The sequence below is a fragment of the Xiphophorus maculatus genome, chromosome 22 (assembly GCF_002775205.1).
Source record: "Xiphophorus maculatus strain JP 163 A chromosome 22, X_maculatus-5.0-male, whole genome shotgun sequence".
Taxonomy (NCBI): Eukaryota; Metazoa; Chordata; class Actinopteri; order Cyprinodontiformes; family Poeciliidae; genus Xiphophorus; species Xiphophorus maculatus.
Window position 1 is genome coordinate 17159444 of NC_036464.1, and position 16266 is coordinate 17175709.

At 35.7% G+C, this 16266-nt stretch overlaps 1 protein-coding gene across 4 annotated transcripts in view; it reads right to left on the reverse strand.

The window, feature by feature from the left end:
* Window positions 1–16266, reverse strand: part of LOC102230130 (VPS10 domain-containing receptor SorCS1-like) — a 68807-nt gene that overhangs the window by 29791 nt on the left and 22750 nt on the right. For 3 of the 4 annotated variants that reach the window (XM_023327843.1, XM_014470939.2, XM_023327842.1), the window contains 8 exons: window positions 8875–8942; window positions 7892–7991; window positions 7524–7682; window positions 5684–5757; window positions 2661–2725; window positions 1777–1895; window positions 1364–1453; window positions 585–764 (listed from right to left, as the gene is read on the reverse strand). In XM_023327843.1, the coding sequence (XP_023183611.1) occupies window positions 585–764; window positions 1364–1453; window positions 1777–1895; window positions 2661–2725; window positions 5684–5757; window positions 7524–7682; window positions 7892–7991; window positions 8875–8933 (846 nt within the window). In that variant the 5' untranslated portion in view covers window positions 8934–8942. The remainder of the gene's footprint in view (window positions 1–584; window positions 765–1363; window positions 1454–1776; window positions 1896–2660; window positions 2726–5683; window positions 5758–7523; window positions 7683–7891; window positions 7992–8874; window positions 8943–16266) is intronic. The other variant, XM_023327841.1, reaches the window with a different exon arrangement.

Here is a 16266-nt window from a genome sequence, read left to right on the forward strand (position 1 = left end):
GTCAATCACACTGGTGTATGCACTGCTCATACCCTCCCCTTTCTCTCTGTAAGCATGGCTTCCAAAGACAATGGATAAATAATTTTCCTGTGACATTAGGGGTTGTTTTGCCATGGGGAGAACAGCTGCAGCAAACCTGTAATCTTTAGCTTGCACACCCAGTGTGGGGGAGGGTGCGAGCAGCACATACACAAGCATGATTGACAGTGCTAAGACACTCTCTTACTCTTAAAACAGAACATCTTTTAACAAACCATTTGAAACCTATGCATGTGTTTTTTTTTTCAATAAGTAGGTCAAATATATTTATAACAATATGAAATTCCCATCTACAAGAACATAAGCCCTTGCTATCATTTTCCAAACAGTTTTCAAGAATATGTAGCTTATAGGCTAAATTAGAAACACTGCTGTAACAGAAAATAATAGTCTTTTAGCTAGTAACCTAAATTAGGCTTGGCAATGATTATAATATAACACGATGATAAAAGTTGCAGCAAACATAAACTTACTTCAGTTTATGTCAGGATCAAAACCCAGCAGTTAGATAACAGCAGCAGCCTCACAGCATAGTAACTGCTTACCTCATAGAGGTCTATCATAACATTGTCCTCTGGACCACCGGTGCTAACAACATCCTCCAGCATCAGAGTGAAGAACAGTCCTCTGTAGTCAGACATGTAGAGGTTGTACGACTCATTCTGATGCCAGTCCTGAATCGCTGCCACCACCTGGTTTTCATCTGTGCTGATTATCTGCAGGTCCTAAATAAGAGGGAATAACAAGGGAAGGCTTGAGATTTTGTTAAAATTGATAGCACTAATTTTATACAACTGAAAAGATAAATGCCTGGGAATCTACAATAGCAATGAGCAAACAGTGGTCACACAGGGGAAGTAGTAATTTGTTAATTCTTAAATCACTTCCCGGCAATTAGACCCGGGGCGGTTAACGCTGTGCACCAGAAATGAAGACTGAGTTAATTTAGTTTTACTGAGATTTGAAGGTAGAGTGAAGCATGTAAGGCAATATGTGCCCTTCTCAAGGAGGTTTTCACAATTTACAAGGCTGGATGGCTGGAGTGGACACTTTGACACTCTGAAAGCGTTGATGTTGCCCGATTATTCTGACCCTGACTGCCAAACCACTAATCCACCCAACTGTGTTTGTGTCTCATGGGACAAAAGGCAGATTGGCATAAAAGAAAAAAAATGTTTCTTTAGAATTCTGAAAGATGCTTACTTGATTTATGTTTCAAGTTTTATGGATTTTAAGATTACATATCATGATTGTGGGTAGCTAAAGGCATGTCTGCAAAATAACAATGTGAAGAATTATAAGAAAATATTAGATGCAGTTTTACCTTAGGGAGGGTGTATTTGGGAAGCTTCATTGGGTAAAAGGCATGTCTTTTATATGACACATAATGGACAGCCTGGCCACTGACTGACACCTTCAAGAGAAATATACCCAAAATATTTTAGGTAATCACAATAAACATTAAAATACATTGATTACTGAAAGCTTCTGTTTAAAAAAATTAATCCCACCATAAAAACCTTGCATTAGTCTCTAATTGTGATGCTGAGAGTTGTAGTGAGGTGTAGTTGCAGTAAAAAAAGGCAGTGATTTTATTTTCATCCCTTCTCTTGCCAGCATAATGCTGCCTTTTAGTTAATGAAAAACATGACTGTACATTAAGATGCGGCTGAATGCACTGATTTTACAGCTTTTAATCGCCTTTTAATGAAGCCAGACCTTGCAGTAAAAACCCACCTGGATGAAAACGTATTCATCCTGCACGACCAGGGAGTTTGGGATTATAAATCCAGGGAAAGGTTTGCCCTTGTTTCCATCTGAGCAGTTCTGAAGTTTGCAAGTTATGTACTGCGACCCTGTGGGTAGTGGAGAAAATATTAAGAATGCAAGAAATGCAAAAACAACCCTCTGTAGTCTAAAATCAAGGTTTCACACCATTTATACCCGTCATACTAAGTAATACATAGAGGATAAACTACAGACAATTTATTTTGGTAGACTTGAAGGTGTCATATTCCCGTGTATGAGGTAATAATGTTCCATCCCTGTGAACGATAATGCACATCAGCCTGTTTGCTGTCATCAAACATTTCTTTCATCCCTTATTTTTTTTTCCTGATTATCAACTCTTATTGTTGTAACTCCTTTTTCGAAGTCATTTAGATAAATTTCAAAAAGTATTAGTCATTTACTAAAAGCTTATATTAAGTTGTAGTTTTTAGAAATGCACCAAACAATTCCAAATCTAGTTTTAAAAGCAGATGTATAACAATAAAACTATTCAAATCTGCGAAATTCAAATTTGCTTTTAACAAATAGAAGTAAACCTACCTTACTCCTAATGTTGATTCCATTTACTATTTGTAACAAAAGCTGTCCTTGTTCCTCAGGTACCAACTCAAGGTGTAACAAGTTGGCCTGGTCATTAGCTAATTCAAATCTAACTCACACATGTTGCATCTTTCTTCCCTGTCAATGAGACCCCCGGGGATGCAGCTCCACCTTTCCGAACCATCAATTCCTTCATCCTCTTTCATCTTTGATTAAATTAGTGAATTGATGTAGTTATGGTTTTGTTCCTCAAATTACATGAGGTGAAATATCTTCTGTTTTTGACTCACGTCCATCTGAGATGGTGATCTCGAGGTGAATCATCCCTTGGTCTTTGTCCAAACCCAGTCTAGACCTGAAACATTGTGAAAGACATACCGAGAATCACTGGATTTGTGGTTACAAATCAACCTCTTTGTGAGTTACAGGGAGTTTTAAAAGTATTCCCACTCATTCAACTTTCTTCACACATTCTAATCACAAATGTTGTGTCAAAACAGGATTGCATGTGATTTTATGAGGAAAATTATGTGGCCAATTCAATTCTGGCACAAATTTTCAAATGGATATTTACTTCTAGGCAAAGACTGGACCATTTTAACACCATAATTAATCAAACCAAATGAATTTACATGCATGCCACACTCTTCAGATTTTATTTATTCACTAGTTATTTTGGTCTATCAGATAAAAGTCAAATGAAATCAATTGAATTATGTTGCTGTAAAATGCAAAACATTTAAACAGGCATGGATACTTCCACCAGGAACTATATTATTATTTAAAATATCACCTGTTATCTTCATAATCTTTGGCTCAATACATTATACACAGCAGTGTTATTAATTTCAATAACCTGCTTACATAAAGTGTTGTCTGTGGTGTGTAGAGAGTATCTTGTTTCCTGGACAAACAGTGCGCCTCACAAAACAAGACAACGGCCCATCTACATTTTTCAGTGGCACAAGGTTGTTTGTAAATTAGCCGCAAGTTAAATAACTTAGGGGGCAACTATGAATTACTGCCTCATATCAGCTGTGGAAGTTTATGTCAAGCAGGAGCTGCCATCTGCAGAGAATCACAGAACAGCATGTACTACCTTATCAAAAACATCTGCAGGGTGGGCAGGAATACTAATGTGTGTATTTATTTGTAATTTCATAAAGTTGCCCAGCTGAAGCAGTTCACATAGAAACAAAAGCACTCTTAGTTCTCAAAAGGACAAAGCCATTATTATTATTTACACATAATCAAATCAGCAGTCTCCTCTGAGAGTGAGTGTTACTGAGCTACAGAAAACAGGATTCTGTCGCCGTATCTTTGAGACGTAGAATAAAACCTAGAGAAGTTAAAGGAGCAAAACAAAAAAAAACTGCAATAAAAAAACGTTTGCTTATGTTTAAGTATCTAATTTATCTGGAGAAGGTTCTCAGCTTGTGAATTATTTACTCTACACTGGCTGTATTTCTTTTTATAAATTTGATTTTAAAACTGTCAATAGGACAAAACACTTCATCTTCTTTGCTGCTGTGAGAAACCCATAAACAAAGTGAAGTGGTGTAGAAGTTATGATCAAACAAAGATCCTTTCCATCGTGGTGTCTTATACTAGATACAGCAGTACTCTTTATTGTTCCCTTAGGAGTCATAATACAATGGCCTGATCTTTAGACAGTGTCTTGAAGGACGTTTGACCTGCTCTGCTCTTTTTCTTTTTTGTAAGATGTACTTAGCCATTTCATTCCCCTTGAACTACAGATTCTTCATCGTAGCTGTTAAGCACCAAGCAGCGGAAGTGACCACTTGTTGTATTAATAGCAGCTGTTGTGACAGAAGATGGGTTTCTCTCATTTTCCATACTGTGTCTGAACTATAATATAAAAAGCTCCCCATCCTGCTTCCCTCAGCACTCTGTAATTGCCTCACAGCTCCATCTCTTTTAATGGACTTTCTGTCAAATACTTCATCCAATTCTATCAGTGAACAGCAGCCTGCACTCTTAAATAAAGCCTCACAATGTTACAGTGTTCTCCAATAACTAACACACGCCGCTACAATGTCTCGTAATGAGTGTGTGTTGGCTATGCAGCATGTTTAGGAAACAGGGTGCTTGTTAGCAGGATTTTGTAAATAGTGTTTGATTTTTGGATGAGCCGAAAACAAGCTTTTTTGCTTTTTTCTGCATGCTCTACTAAACGTGTTCAGTTGAAATTAAAATTAATCGGCAACAGTTTTCATATATAAATTTATACTGTCTTGCCAAAGAAAAGGTGCCACCTTTCACACAATTAACTGAGAGCTGTCTTCCCGATGACACATTATTTAACCCCAGTTGATGCAATGGGTGGCTTTTCATTTCTTAAACAAACAAGGTGTTTGTCTGCTTAGGAAGGGCCACATCATTTGCATCAAGCACAGAAAACATCTAAGGAAATATTTTTTTTATCTTTTCCTTTTCTTAGATGGCAATGTTTTTGTGGACCAGGCAGAGTGAATGTCCCAGTTATTCTATTCTATTCTATTTTAGTTGATTGCTTATGTGTCATCCTACAATTTAGTTAATCCAAATAAAAGCTGTCTGATTTAGGTTGAAGGTTTCCTTCGATCTAACATCACAGCTTGCTTCAAAATGTTTACTCCATGTTGTTTCTCTAACAATGACGATGCAACAGTAACTTTTAAAACACATGGAGCAGAGAAGCCTACAAATCATTGCAGCTAAAAATTATAAAACCAATAATAAGTCGTCCAATTATCCAAGGTCATAAATCTCTACGAGCAAAACACTAAAACTGTCAGACAAGAAATTGAAAAATCTGCAGCAATTCACATCTTTTCATAGAGAATTGGAAGAAAAGAGCATATAATATGACTCGATTGACTCAATTTGATATAACTCAATTGAACATGCTGTTCGTACATTGCAAGACTGTTGAAAATATTTTATGTAAAGTCTGCATGTGCTCTTGAAATTTTTATCTTTATAAATAACACATTGATTTACTTCACTATGTAATTAAATATATACATTCAAAAGTAATACATATGATTTATCTGTGAAGCATAACATCTTAATCTTAGTAATTTTATAATTTTATAATAGGAGAAAATGTGCAAATATTTTGAAAAATATTTTACCTTGATTAAATTCAAATAATTTAAGAAATTTTTTGCCACAAAAATTATGTTAACTGATCTTTTCCCCCCAACACTAACAGTGTACAAAAGCACCAGAGACGCTCACAATTTCAATGAAGTTTTCCAAAAACAACACTGCACTATTCCACTGTTAAGTGACCAACAGATGATCTCACCAGTAGAATCTGTTGGGAACGACGTTGTCGTGCACAAGCTGCCATCTCTTCCCAAACTCAACGGAGACATAGAGCTGAAAAAATGAGAATGCCTTTGACAAATAAATATGACATGAAATACAGCATCAGCACATCCGAATATCTAACAGAATTATTTCTGGATTTATTTACAATTGCATTATTGAGCAGCTGCCAACTCTATGAAGTTTTTGCAATCACGACGCTGTTATTTTGAATAACAGTCAGCAGCAGGAGGAAAATCAATTTGTTTTAGGTAAAGTGAAGTCATGCTTCAGTGCCAGGTTTTCAGAATAAATTTTTATATAATGCAGACAATTTGTTCTCACGGCAAGAAACGAGACTCGTTCACAATGCATCTGAGCAGGATTGTAATCTAAAAACGCTGTGAAACCTCTCTTTTAACTGTCATTGCAGTTTGTCTCCATATAGCAACTTTATTGGTGCTCAAGAACATTAAAGATGTGTCATCTCGCTTCACTGATTGAGTGCCACGCATCCTGAGCTCTGAGCTTTAGAGGGATCAGCAGCATCGTTCTTACCCATCTCAGAACTCGCAACTTTTAGACAACATGACAGACGATCAATAAATGTAAAATGAAACCAAGCTGACGTTCATTTAGTTCCTTTTGGCAGGAATAAAAGAAAGAAAACAATTCAGATAAAGCTTTACAGAGACATACAGAATAGCCCGAAGGCAAACCTCTCTTAAGCGTCTTTATTTTGACCCACTGATCACTCTTTGCAGGGCTTTTCATCTTCCCTACTCCACCATTTATCTCACTTCTCAGACCTTGTCTGTTCCTCTCTCTGAAAATCAAGTCTTCTGGTAGCAAGCTGAGAAGGACTGGGTTTGATGTCCCTGCTGCTGAGTGGAGCAGACAGCAGGGTTCTTGCACATGGTAATGGATGCTGTGTATTTGCGTTCACAGATGTGTGTATGCGTGTTGAGCTTAGGGATTTTTGGAGGGGGCGTGTCTTCCTTGTTAAATTTTCTCTTGTTCTGCCCTGAACCATTCAGACATCTGCAGCCAGACCTTATGGCTTGTTTAAGGATGGAGCTGGTCTGATGTTTTAGCAGCTGTAGCCTGGTCTAAAGGGGCAGTATTATGTGTTTTTAGGCACGTAGTACCATTTGATAGCACAGTTAAGTAATTAAGTACCTTCAACATAAAAATGTTGTATAAAAGATTTGAGTCAGGGGAAGGTTCACTTTTAAAATGAACAGTGGTCATAACTATAAAGCCAGAACTACAATGAAATGGTTTAAATAAAAACAGATTTATATGTTGAATTGGTAAAAATTCAGTAGTGAGACTTAAAATTCTGCCATTTGACACATTCAGATTTTTATGTGTAAAATATTCTTGAAAATTATGCAGAATTTTTCTTCACCTACATATTTGCTACTATGTCTAGCTGTATTATATAATATCCAAATAAAATGCAGATATAAATTTAAGTTTGTGTTTATTTAAAAAATATCACTGAGTGTAAGTAATTTTGCCAGGTACTGTATCAGTATAAAAGTCTCAGCAGAACAATTGTTTTTGTCAGGATCAAAGCTCCCCAAGCTCCCAAATAAAGCTAAACAGCAACATGTCTTTTGTTTTATTTAATAAAGATGTATATTTTTTTTTTTTGTAAACTTACATAGACTACAATAAAATGAAGCTCTAAAACAAAGCTGCAAAAGGAGTGTAAAAGGTAAGCAACCCAAACACTTCAGCTGACATGTTCTCACAAGGACGCTTTTCTTTCACATTTTCAGTTTTCGTTCTGGTTTGTTCACGCTAAACACGAGTAGACACCTACACATTACCTTTTGGTCATGGCTGTAAGCCAGGATCCAGTCTTCTTGCTCCGGGTGGAAAAGCAAGCTGAGAATATCAAAGCCTAAGCTGTGTTTCTGATAGGACGCCCCCTCGTCAAGGCTAATGAGCAGGCTGCTCTCCACCTCTGGGTCAGTTAGCAACATGATCTGAGACAAGAAAGAAGATGGTGAAATCAGCAGCCTACTTCGACAACATTTTTTTTTCCCCACAGGGAATAAATGTGCTTGTTTGCTCCGCTTGGATAGATGCATGCAGCCCGCTTGTGCATTATCGCAATGTTGTGCAAAAGACACTCTGCCTGTAAATTTATTCAGCGCAGGCAGGATTTTGACATAGCACACAGACACAAACTCACCTTCCTTTTGTTGTTTGGACTCACATACAGGTAGCTCAGTATGCTCTTGGTCCCCACTTTCTCATTAAGTTTTTCATACGTGGTCCCATAATCGGTTGACCTATAATTCAATTATAAGTCAAAGTAAATAGGTTTGAATGGTGGCTAGAGGACAACAGGGGCTTTAATAGTTATGGGGATAATGGGATCGTTAGGCACATCAAGCAAGCAGAAAATTACAGCAACAAACATCCTGAGGCAATTTGCTAAATGAAACGGGACTTTTTAGTGCTCAAAATGAACAAATATAATCCATGTGTCATAAATGGGAAAAATATGATTTCAAATTTCCTCTTACTCCAATATTTGTTGTATAAAATGTCAAGAATCCAAGAATGAATTTGCTCGAAAGCTGACATTGCTAAAATGCTGAACTCAAACCTAGTGGGTTTAGAAAAAAAACAGTAAACGAGAAAATATTTAATTGCTGTATTATTTTTTAAAATATGCATGTTATTGTTGCATAATTGTGTTTTTTCATAGAATATATATTTTTTATTTTGTAGCCTATATTTTTTTGTCATTGTCTTATATTTTAAATTGCCATGCTTTCTTCCTTTCTTTACTTAATATTGTAGGTGACGTAAAAAAAAAACATTAAATGTAGTTGCAAACATGAAAAAGTTCAAGGGATATTGAAACTTTTCCAAAATACTTACAGCATACTTTATGTTGAATTATTATTATTATTATTATTATTATTATTATTATTATTATTATTATTATTATTATTATTAAGAGTGAAGGTGCCAAAAGCAAACATTTATAATCATCACAATTCAGTTGTCTAACCACAACTGAACATTTTATGTCAGAAAATATGTTTAATGTCAAATCTATACCAATTAGCTTCAAATGCTATAATTATAATATATAATTTTTCTCCATTAATTTCTCCTGATATGTAAACATTATTAATGTTGAAAATAAACAGAAGAGCTTACCTCCACAAAGAACTCTCTGTTACTCTGCCAGAGTTGAAGTCGTAGTATTTGGTCAACATGAGTATCACCTGCAAAACAGATCAAACAGGTCACTGTGAAGGAATGTTTGATGATTGCAGACCAGCAGCAGTGAAGTGCCACAGAGGCCCTTTCCAGACATGACATTATTTTAAAGGCTCCAGTTGATCTGTTAAAGTGTTAACATTCAGTCCCTCAGACATTTGTCATATTGGCCTCCATCATGCTTCACTAGGACACACCTCTGAAATTAAAGGGGAGACGCACAGAGAGGATGGGGGATAAATCTTGTTAATTGTCCAAGTCTCATGATAGAAAAGAGACTGTGATAAAAAAAATAAAAATTAAAACATATTTCTAATTATTTTAAGTTACATAAAACCACTTATTTATTTGATCTTCCCAATTCTCCATGCTGCAGTGGGGGGGAACCCCCCACAGCTCCAATCCCAAACACAGAAATGGTTTGTCTGCTGATGCAATGTCTGACTTAGAGTTTATTAAGACACGCCAGCTAAGTATAAAATGTTCTGTGCTCTGCAGGCAGGAAAACACATATCTTCAATCTGTTCTTCTGCTCTGGTTCAGGCAGCCTCCATCAGTTATCATAAAGAAACTGAACCACATCCGTCACCTGAGGGACACACCTCAAGCCGGAGGCATAGACTAATGCTGTGTTACAGTTGCACTCAAAACTGGAAAATTCTTACATCCCAGTTGGAAAAACTAAACTGGAATGCCCTTCTAAGTCAGATTTTCCACTGGGAAACTGGGAATAACTCTGACTACCCCCAATTACAACTCGTAAGGCCGACTGTTGCATTTCAAAATGGTCGTTCCTCTCACTAACAGTTGTAAGCTGTAACGGAAACAAGTTTATTTTACAAGCCACGTATGTAAGCGTGCATCTAAAATAAGTAGCGTCTGCAACTCAAAACTAAACAAATAAAAAGTGGTGTTTGCTGAAGGAGAGTAAATCTTAAAAAAATGTTTGTAAGAGGCACGGCAAATAATGTCTATGAGTGTCGCCACGTTGAAATTCCAACTATGTAAATAGAATATTTACCGCAAGGCTGACGTCAAAAACAAAAAGTGAGGGAAAAGTGGCAGAAAGAATGGGAGGAAGATAACAAAAGAAGGTGGTGTAGAATTCAAAAGAAAATAAGAGAGATGAGAGTAGGAAAGAAAAACAAAAGTCTTAAACTGTTAGCAAGATTAAGATTTGTACATACATTGTACAGCTCATTATTCAGAATACAGCAAAATATTGCGGGAAACTGTCAATATTGTGGAGGAAATAAGAAAATATGAAATGCAATTTTATTGTGTACCAGATATGAGATACAAAGCAAATTAATGTTGGAAAAATACAGGAGAAATTAAAGAATCCATTATTTTAATAAATATACAGCAAGGAAATTCAAATAGTAAAGGTATTCACATTATTTTTTTTTATTTTTTTGTTTTTGTTTTGTTTTGTTTTTGGGGGGGAAGCGGGGGGAATTTAATTAATAGAATATGACAATATTTGTAAAAATTAAATTGACATTTTGAGCCACACGCCATACCAGTAGGTGGCGGTAATGCACACAGAAGTCTGGCGTAAATCACATATCTGAGTTCCGACTTCTGAGTTAAACGCAAAGCAAAATAAATACAGTTCTTTCTATTTCCACTTTTATCTACAACTAGCCTGGCCATTGCCTTCCCAAAGGGGGCTAGTTTTAACTCGGCTAACACCTGGCCTCTCATATCTGTGTCCTCGGCTTTAATGTTGCTAGAAAACTCAGACTCACCTGAAAACTCAGACGTAAAGTTTGGAGGCTGGTAAACATTAATACCTGCACTGTTTACATGTATATTGATGTTACTTCCTCATCTGGACGATGCAAAGTTGTACACAAAGCAGTTCTGCTTGAGGTAGATTCTGTCCATGGTATTTAGACGTCAAATATAATCATATCACACAAGCAGTAACCTAAAATAAGTAAGTAAGTACGGAAAACCAAACGTGCCACAATTAAATAAATTAAAATGACCCAAAATTTATATTTATATGAAACTGTTAACAAAACTTTAGATGCATGTATCAAATAAATTCATCCATCTGTGTCTTTAGCAAATAAAAAATACATAAAAATATGTATTAATTGAAATGATTTGTAATTTTATAAATGTATTTCATGGTCCTGTGCTGAAGATATTAATTTGTTTTATCTCTCCACTTAACAAATCCATACCTCTCACAGATGCTATGGAAAAGTAGTGTTAATCCCATCTAAGTGATTTTGATCTGCAGCTGAGTTGCTGTGCAGCTTAGCCAGTCAAATACTAGGATTTATTTAGTAAGATGCTAGCCTGGCCATTGCCTTCCTGTGAAATTCTGCTTGACAAAAAAACTTGCTTACAGTAATGTCTGGACTTTCTCCCTTTCACTCGGATTTTCTCCAGTAGATTTTCTACCGAACCAATCAGCGAACAGAAGGAGAAGTTTTCAATGAACATGTAAATTTTCTGCACAAATTAAAAGTTATTACAGAGTGATACATTGAAACCATAAAAGTATATTTAAAAGTTATTTATATTTTTGATGAACCGGTTCTAAGGTGAGAAAAATGAAAAAAGTAACAAAGCATGGATCTGAAATGATGGGAAAGAAGGGAATATTAAAAATATATTTTTTTTTTAAAACATGATTGCAAAATCAATCAAATTTCAAAGTAGTTACACAGTAATGAACGTCTTGGGTGAAGGTTGATCTCCAAATAATTTGTTCTGAGCCAGAGCAGGCTGTCAGTTGGTCTGCATTGGACTGTGATAAGTTTACTTGTTTTAAACTCATAATTTTTTTTAAACTCCACTCTTACTCATCACTCTCACAAAGCTAATTCAGAAGTCACATCAACATCTCAAACTCTGCAAGTCCTTTTACAATTTTATCGCAACAAGATGCTGCTCTGCCACAAAAATCTAACAAACAGGCTGCATTGGTTTACTGTAAAACTATAATGAAGCTGGATGGGAGTAGTCGAAATTTAAGATTTTGCTTTAATCAGAAGCCATGCGGATTATTCTGTGCAGTTCAATCGCTGTTTTAAACTGAGTTAGTGGTTTGTTTGCTTTTTACAGAAGTAGAAAAAAAAAGACTGGATGCTGAAGCTAATTATAAATTGTGGTGTTTGATGAGCTGGAGAGTGATGTTATTTTTTATTTATTCAACTGTGCAATTTGTTTGATTCCTCTGACAAGCTGATCGTATCGTATGCCAAATTAACCCAATGCAGATGTGCATCTGTTAATGTGACTGCAACAGGTCAGACTTGACAGATTTCTGTTACAATACAGTTGGCAACTGCGAAGCACCAGCAATATAATTAGCATATGATGCTGACACATTTGGTTGTTTCTAACCTATTTGAAAGCAGTGTGTGTTTAAAATTGGATGTACGAACACAGAAGTCATCTAATTCTGCATATTTAGTCTCACATAAAGATGCGGCTTCATTTCATTTAGAATATTAATGACATATTCCCCCCATGTTGTCCCCTATAAGTCTTTTGTTGATACATATTGGCATGATTTAGATCCGCATAAAGTATCTGAAATAAAAAAAAGAAACCTGAGTTGTGTATAAAGAATGAACAGTGATTATAAAACAATTGCTACACCAAATGCTAACTCACTATTGTGCATAAGTGTGCATAAGGAGTGTGTTGTACTTTCCACAAGTAAAACCAAGAGACACATTTGAAGTACTGCTAAAAGCATCACAGGGATGAAGGAGACATGTGAGTCAACTGTTAAAAGCATAATATTAGTCCTGATCAAATAAAATTCACTCAAAATGACTTGATCTTTAGTCACAGAGAGTCTAAAATTTGAGGTCAAAATTGTATGTGCATATTCTGAGCAGTCTCAGAGAAGCTAACCATGAGAAGTAGGAAAAATCCCAGTGGGCCCACTGGGTTTATGGGCCATATGGGCCGGTCTTAATTTAAGTCAATGACTTGAATGAAACACAGAAGACAGACCAGACTTATTGCATCTAGTATAGTTTCCAGCATTATGGTACATTGCTGTAAAAGTTACTTGTCGTCTGACGTATTCGTTCTGTTTTTACTGTTTTGTCCAATTTATGTTTAGTATTATCTAAAATTAAAGATAACATTATCATGACCCGAATGAAGAAAATTTCATTCATCAGAGAAAAACAAGTATCCAAATAATCTAGGCTGTTGGTGGTGAGGCTTTAGAGACAGAACAAGCAGCAAACACAGGAATAAAGTTTCAACTTTGAAAAAAAGGTAAAAGGGAACTGGCCGACAAGAGAGGCCAAGCAATTTGCATAGCTGGAATGCAATAACTGCTGAGGATATGCATAAACTCTGTTGCTTGTTAAGAAAACAAAATTTTAAACTACAAAGAAACATTGTTCACCCTTAAATGGGTATGAGGATATTTTAAAAGAAAAATAAATGAGTAAATTTAAGTAAATAAGTCAATATATAAGTTATTGACTTACTTTTCATCTTAGGCAATATTTCCAAGTATGTTTTTTTTTTTTTTAAAGTTACTGCAAACTTAAGTGGGCCACTCTGAGGCAAGAAGCTCCGGGAAAATGAATCCCACTCCGACCCTGATACTGAGAATAAACTCATGTCAGAGGAACTTACAAGCAGAACATGCTGCTTTGAGTGTTTAACAGTCATAATAGTAGAGTTCAAGATTTTTTATTTATTTTTTTTGTAAATTAAAATTTTACAACAATGTTGTGGGTAATTTCTTAAGAAAACATTAAAATTTTAATCAAAGCAAGCATTTTTTCATGCAACTACTGATCTTTAAAGCCTTGTTTACTGCTTTAAAGATTAATTTTTCTTCATCAACAGAAATTAAATTAAAGAAAAACAAGAGGAAGCTTAACTTTTTTGTTTATCTCCATAAGTTCTTCCTGGAAAAAAGTCATTTTTAAAAGTACAAACCCACAACTGTTAGAGGGGGGTAAAAAACTTGTTCTGTTATTTATACAAATTAATTGCCACAATGATATCCTGCCCATGTTTGTAATCATAAAGCCTGCGCATCATACTGCTCTTCAGGGGAAGCCCTTCTGTTTATCTTGCAGATCTACTTCCTAATTATCAAACGTTATGACTGTATGGGGTGACACTGATGTAAAAAGAAAGTGGTCCTTCATGTAAACAAGGGTTTTTTTCCCCTCCTCTGTCCTGCAGCTGAAACAAAGTCTTCAGCTGTCTGGCCCTGCATAAGAGAATAGTACTTGACTATACATACATTTAAAAACACATAAGTAAAAGTCAAAAATCTTAAACTTGAATCTCAATTACCTCATTTTGATTCTGGAGAGAAATATGTGCAAATGATGCACAATATTATTTATTCTTAAAACATTTATTCTGTATACTCGCTCGTTAAACCATCTCAAATAGTTAGATGCTTGTATTTGGTTTCTTGAGTCAAAAACCACATCTTCCCAAAGATTTTCTACTTAAATAGTAATGTTTAATTCATTTTTGTTCCTCTTTTCTGTAATCTTCTTGCAAACACACAGTTATTAGAAATATTGACATTCATTTATTATTTATTCCCCCAGTCTTCAGTTTTTTCTTATTATTCATGGGTCCCTGCACAGCTTGTGATTCCCATCATGACGTGTCTTACCTTATTCATGCATAGTAAATATTAAATTGGATGCCCAAATATGATTTTATTAACATTTACAACTGAAAGTTCTTAGTTTTTAGTCCAAGTCTGCTCTCACCTTTCATAAAAGTATTATATTGTTTTAAGGAGTTCCTTTTTTTTATTTTTGTGCAATTATCTGCACAGCTTGGTACAACTTTGGTCCGATGTCCAGACTAGGCTGCAGAGATTTATGATGTACCAGTAAACTAGTTGTACACCTTCCAAAGGTCATACCATCGCTGACAGAGTCATTTACAACAAAACAACTTAGACAAGTTGGAAAAGTAGAACAAAATGCGTACCTTTCCCTTCTTCTATACTGGAATTAATCATAGATATTTATTTGGGAATAATCAAACAGCTGCAGTGGGATACATAAAGTCTTGTTACTGACTGGAGAAGCTTTCTTTCTTAGGAGCAATGTTTCATGGCTGTAGCTAATACATCAATACAACAATACAATATTCACTTTGTAGTTGTCAGGCGTTAGCTGCTTGAAGCTCAGCACGACCTGCAAACCATTAGATTGTTATTTGAAATCACCAGACGCAGGATCTTCTTTTAATGATCAGAAAAAAAAAACCTGGTAGCAGCGACGCAGACTCTGTTTCCTACATATTTTAGTCTACCTCTCCCTTTGAATTCCAGCAAAGGTGTCATGTACTGCCGCACTCATTAGACTACAACAACACAAACATGTCTCCAAACTGGATTACCAGACATCCAAGAGAAAGCGAATTGATTTCTCAACTCTAATCCTTTGTAAATCTCAACCCTTGGAGCTAAATGGACGGGGATGAATTTGATCATTACGTCTAAACAAATGGAGGCCTAATGGGTGATTTTCAGGGCTTAGAGTGAGAGGATTACTGGTGTGAAATGAAGCTGTTAAACGGGATATAGGTGCCCAGACAATGCAAAACAAACTCCTTTTACTAAAGAAAGAAACAATTGACACGAGAGCACTCACTGAAATTCATTCCCACTCTCAGCGGCCCGCTGATCCAGCCTCATCAGCTGTTGGAATTAAGTTGCCTCATCAATAAGACTGTCATCACATTTAGCAACAGCAATTAAACAGATGGATGATTCCATAATAGCAATTGTTACAGGAGTTAGTGATTGGAATATCAATAATAATGGTAACAAAAAATTGACGTAGCTTTGATAAATTCAAGCTCGCAAATTCAGCAGTGCGGTGGAAAAAAGATTTGTGTTAAAATAATTTTAGGAAGCTGTATCTGTCAACATCAACTGAATGTGTTGAGCTAACAAACCGTATCATGCTCTCTTAGATTACAAATACAAATTTGGCGGACCAAGATGAAAAATGGCATAATTGTGAAGTGAAGGAAAGATTTATGGTTTTCAATTTGAAAAAAAAGAAGAAAGATTTGACCTTATTTCACTTCTACAGACATCTTTGCAAAACAGACAGCATCCAGCTCAGTCAGCATGGATCAAGAGTATACCTTCCACTTTAAGTGAATGTAGGTCTGTATTTTCACAGAATTATTCTTAAGCATGAATTCACTTAGATCCAATCCCTTTAATTGTGCTTGTGCTCTGTAGTCTTCAGTATTTTGTAGTCTTGTACATTTTTTTTCACAATTGCTCTAGCTGTAATCATCTTCCTATCAACTAAGACAAGCTTCCCTGTCCCAGTT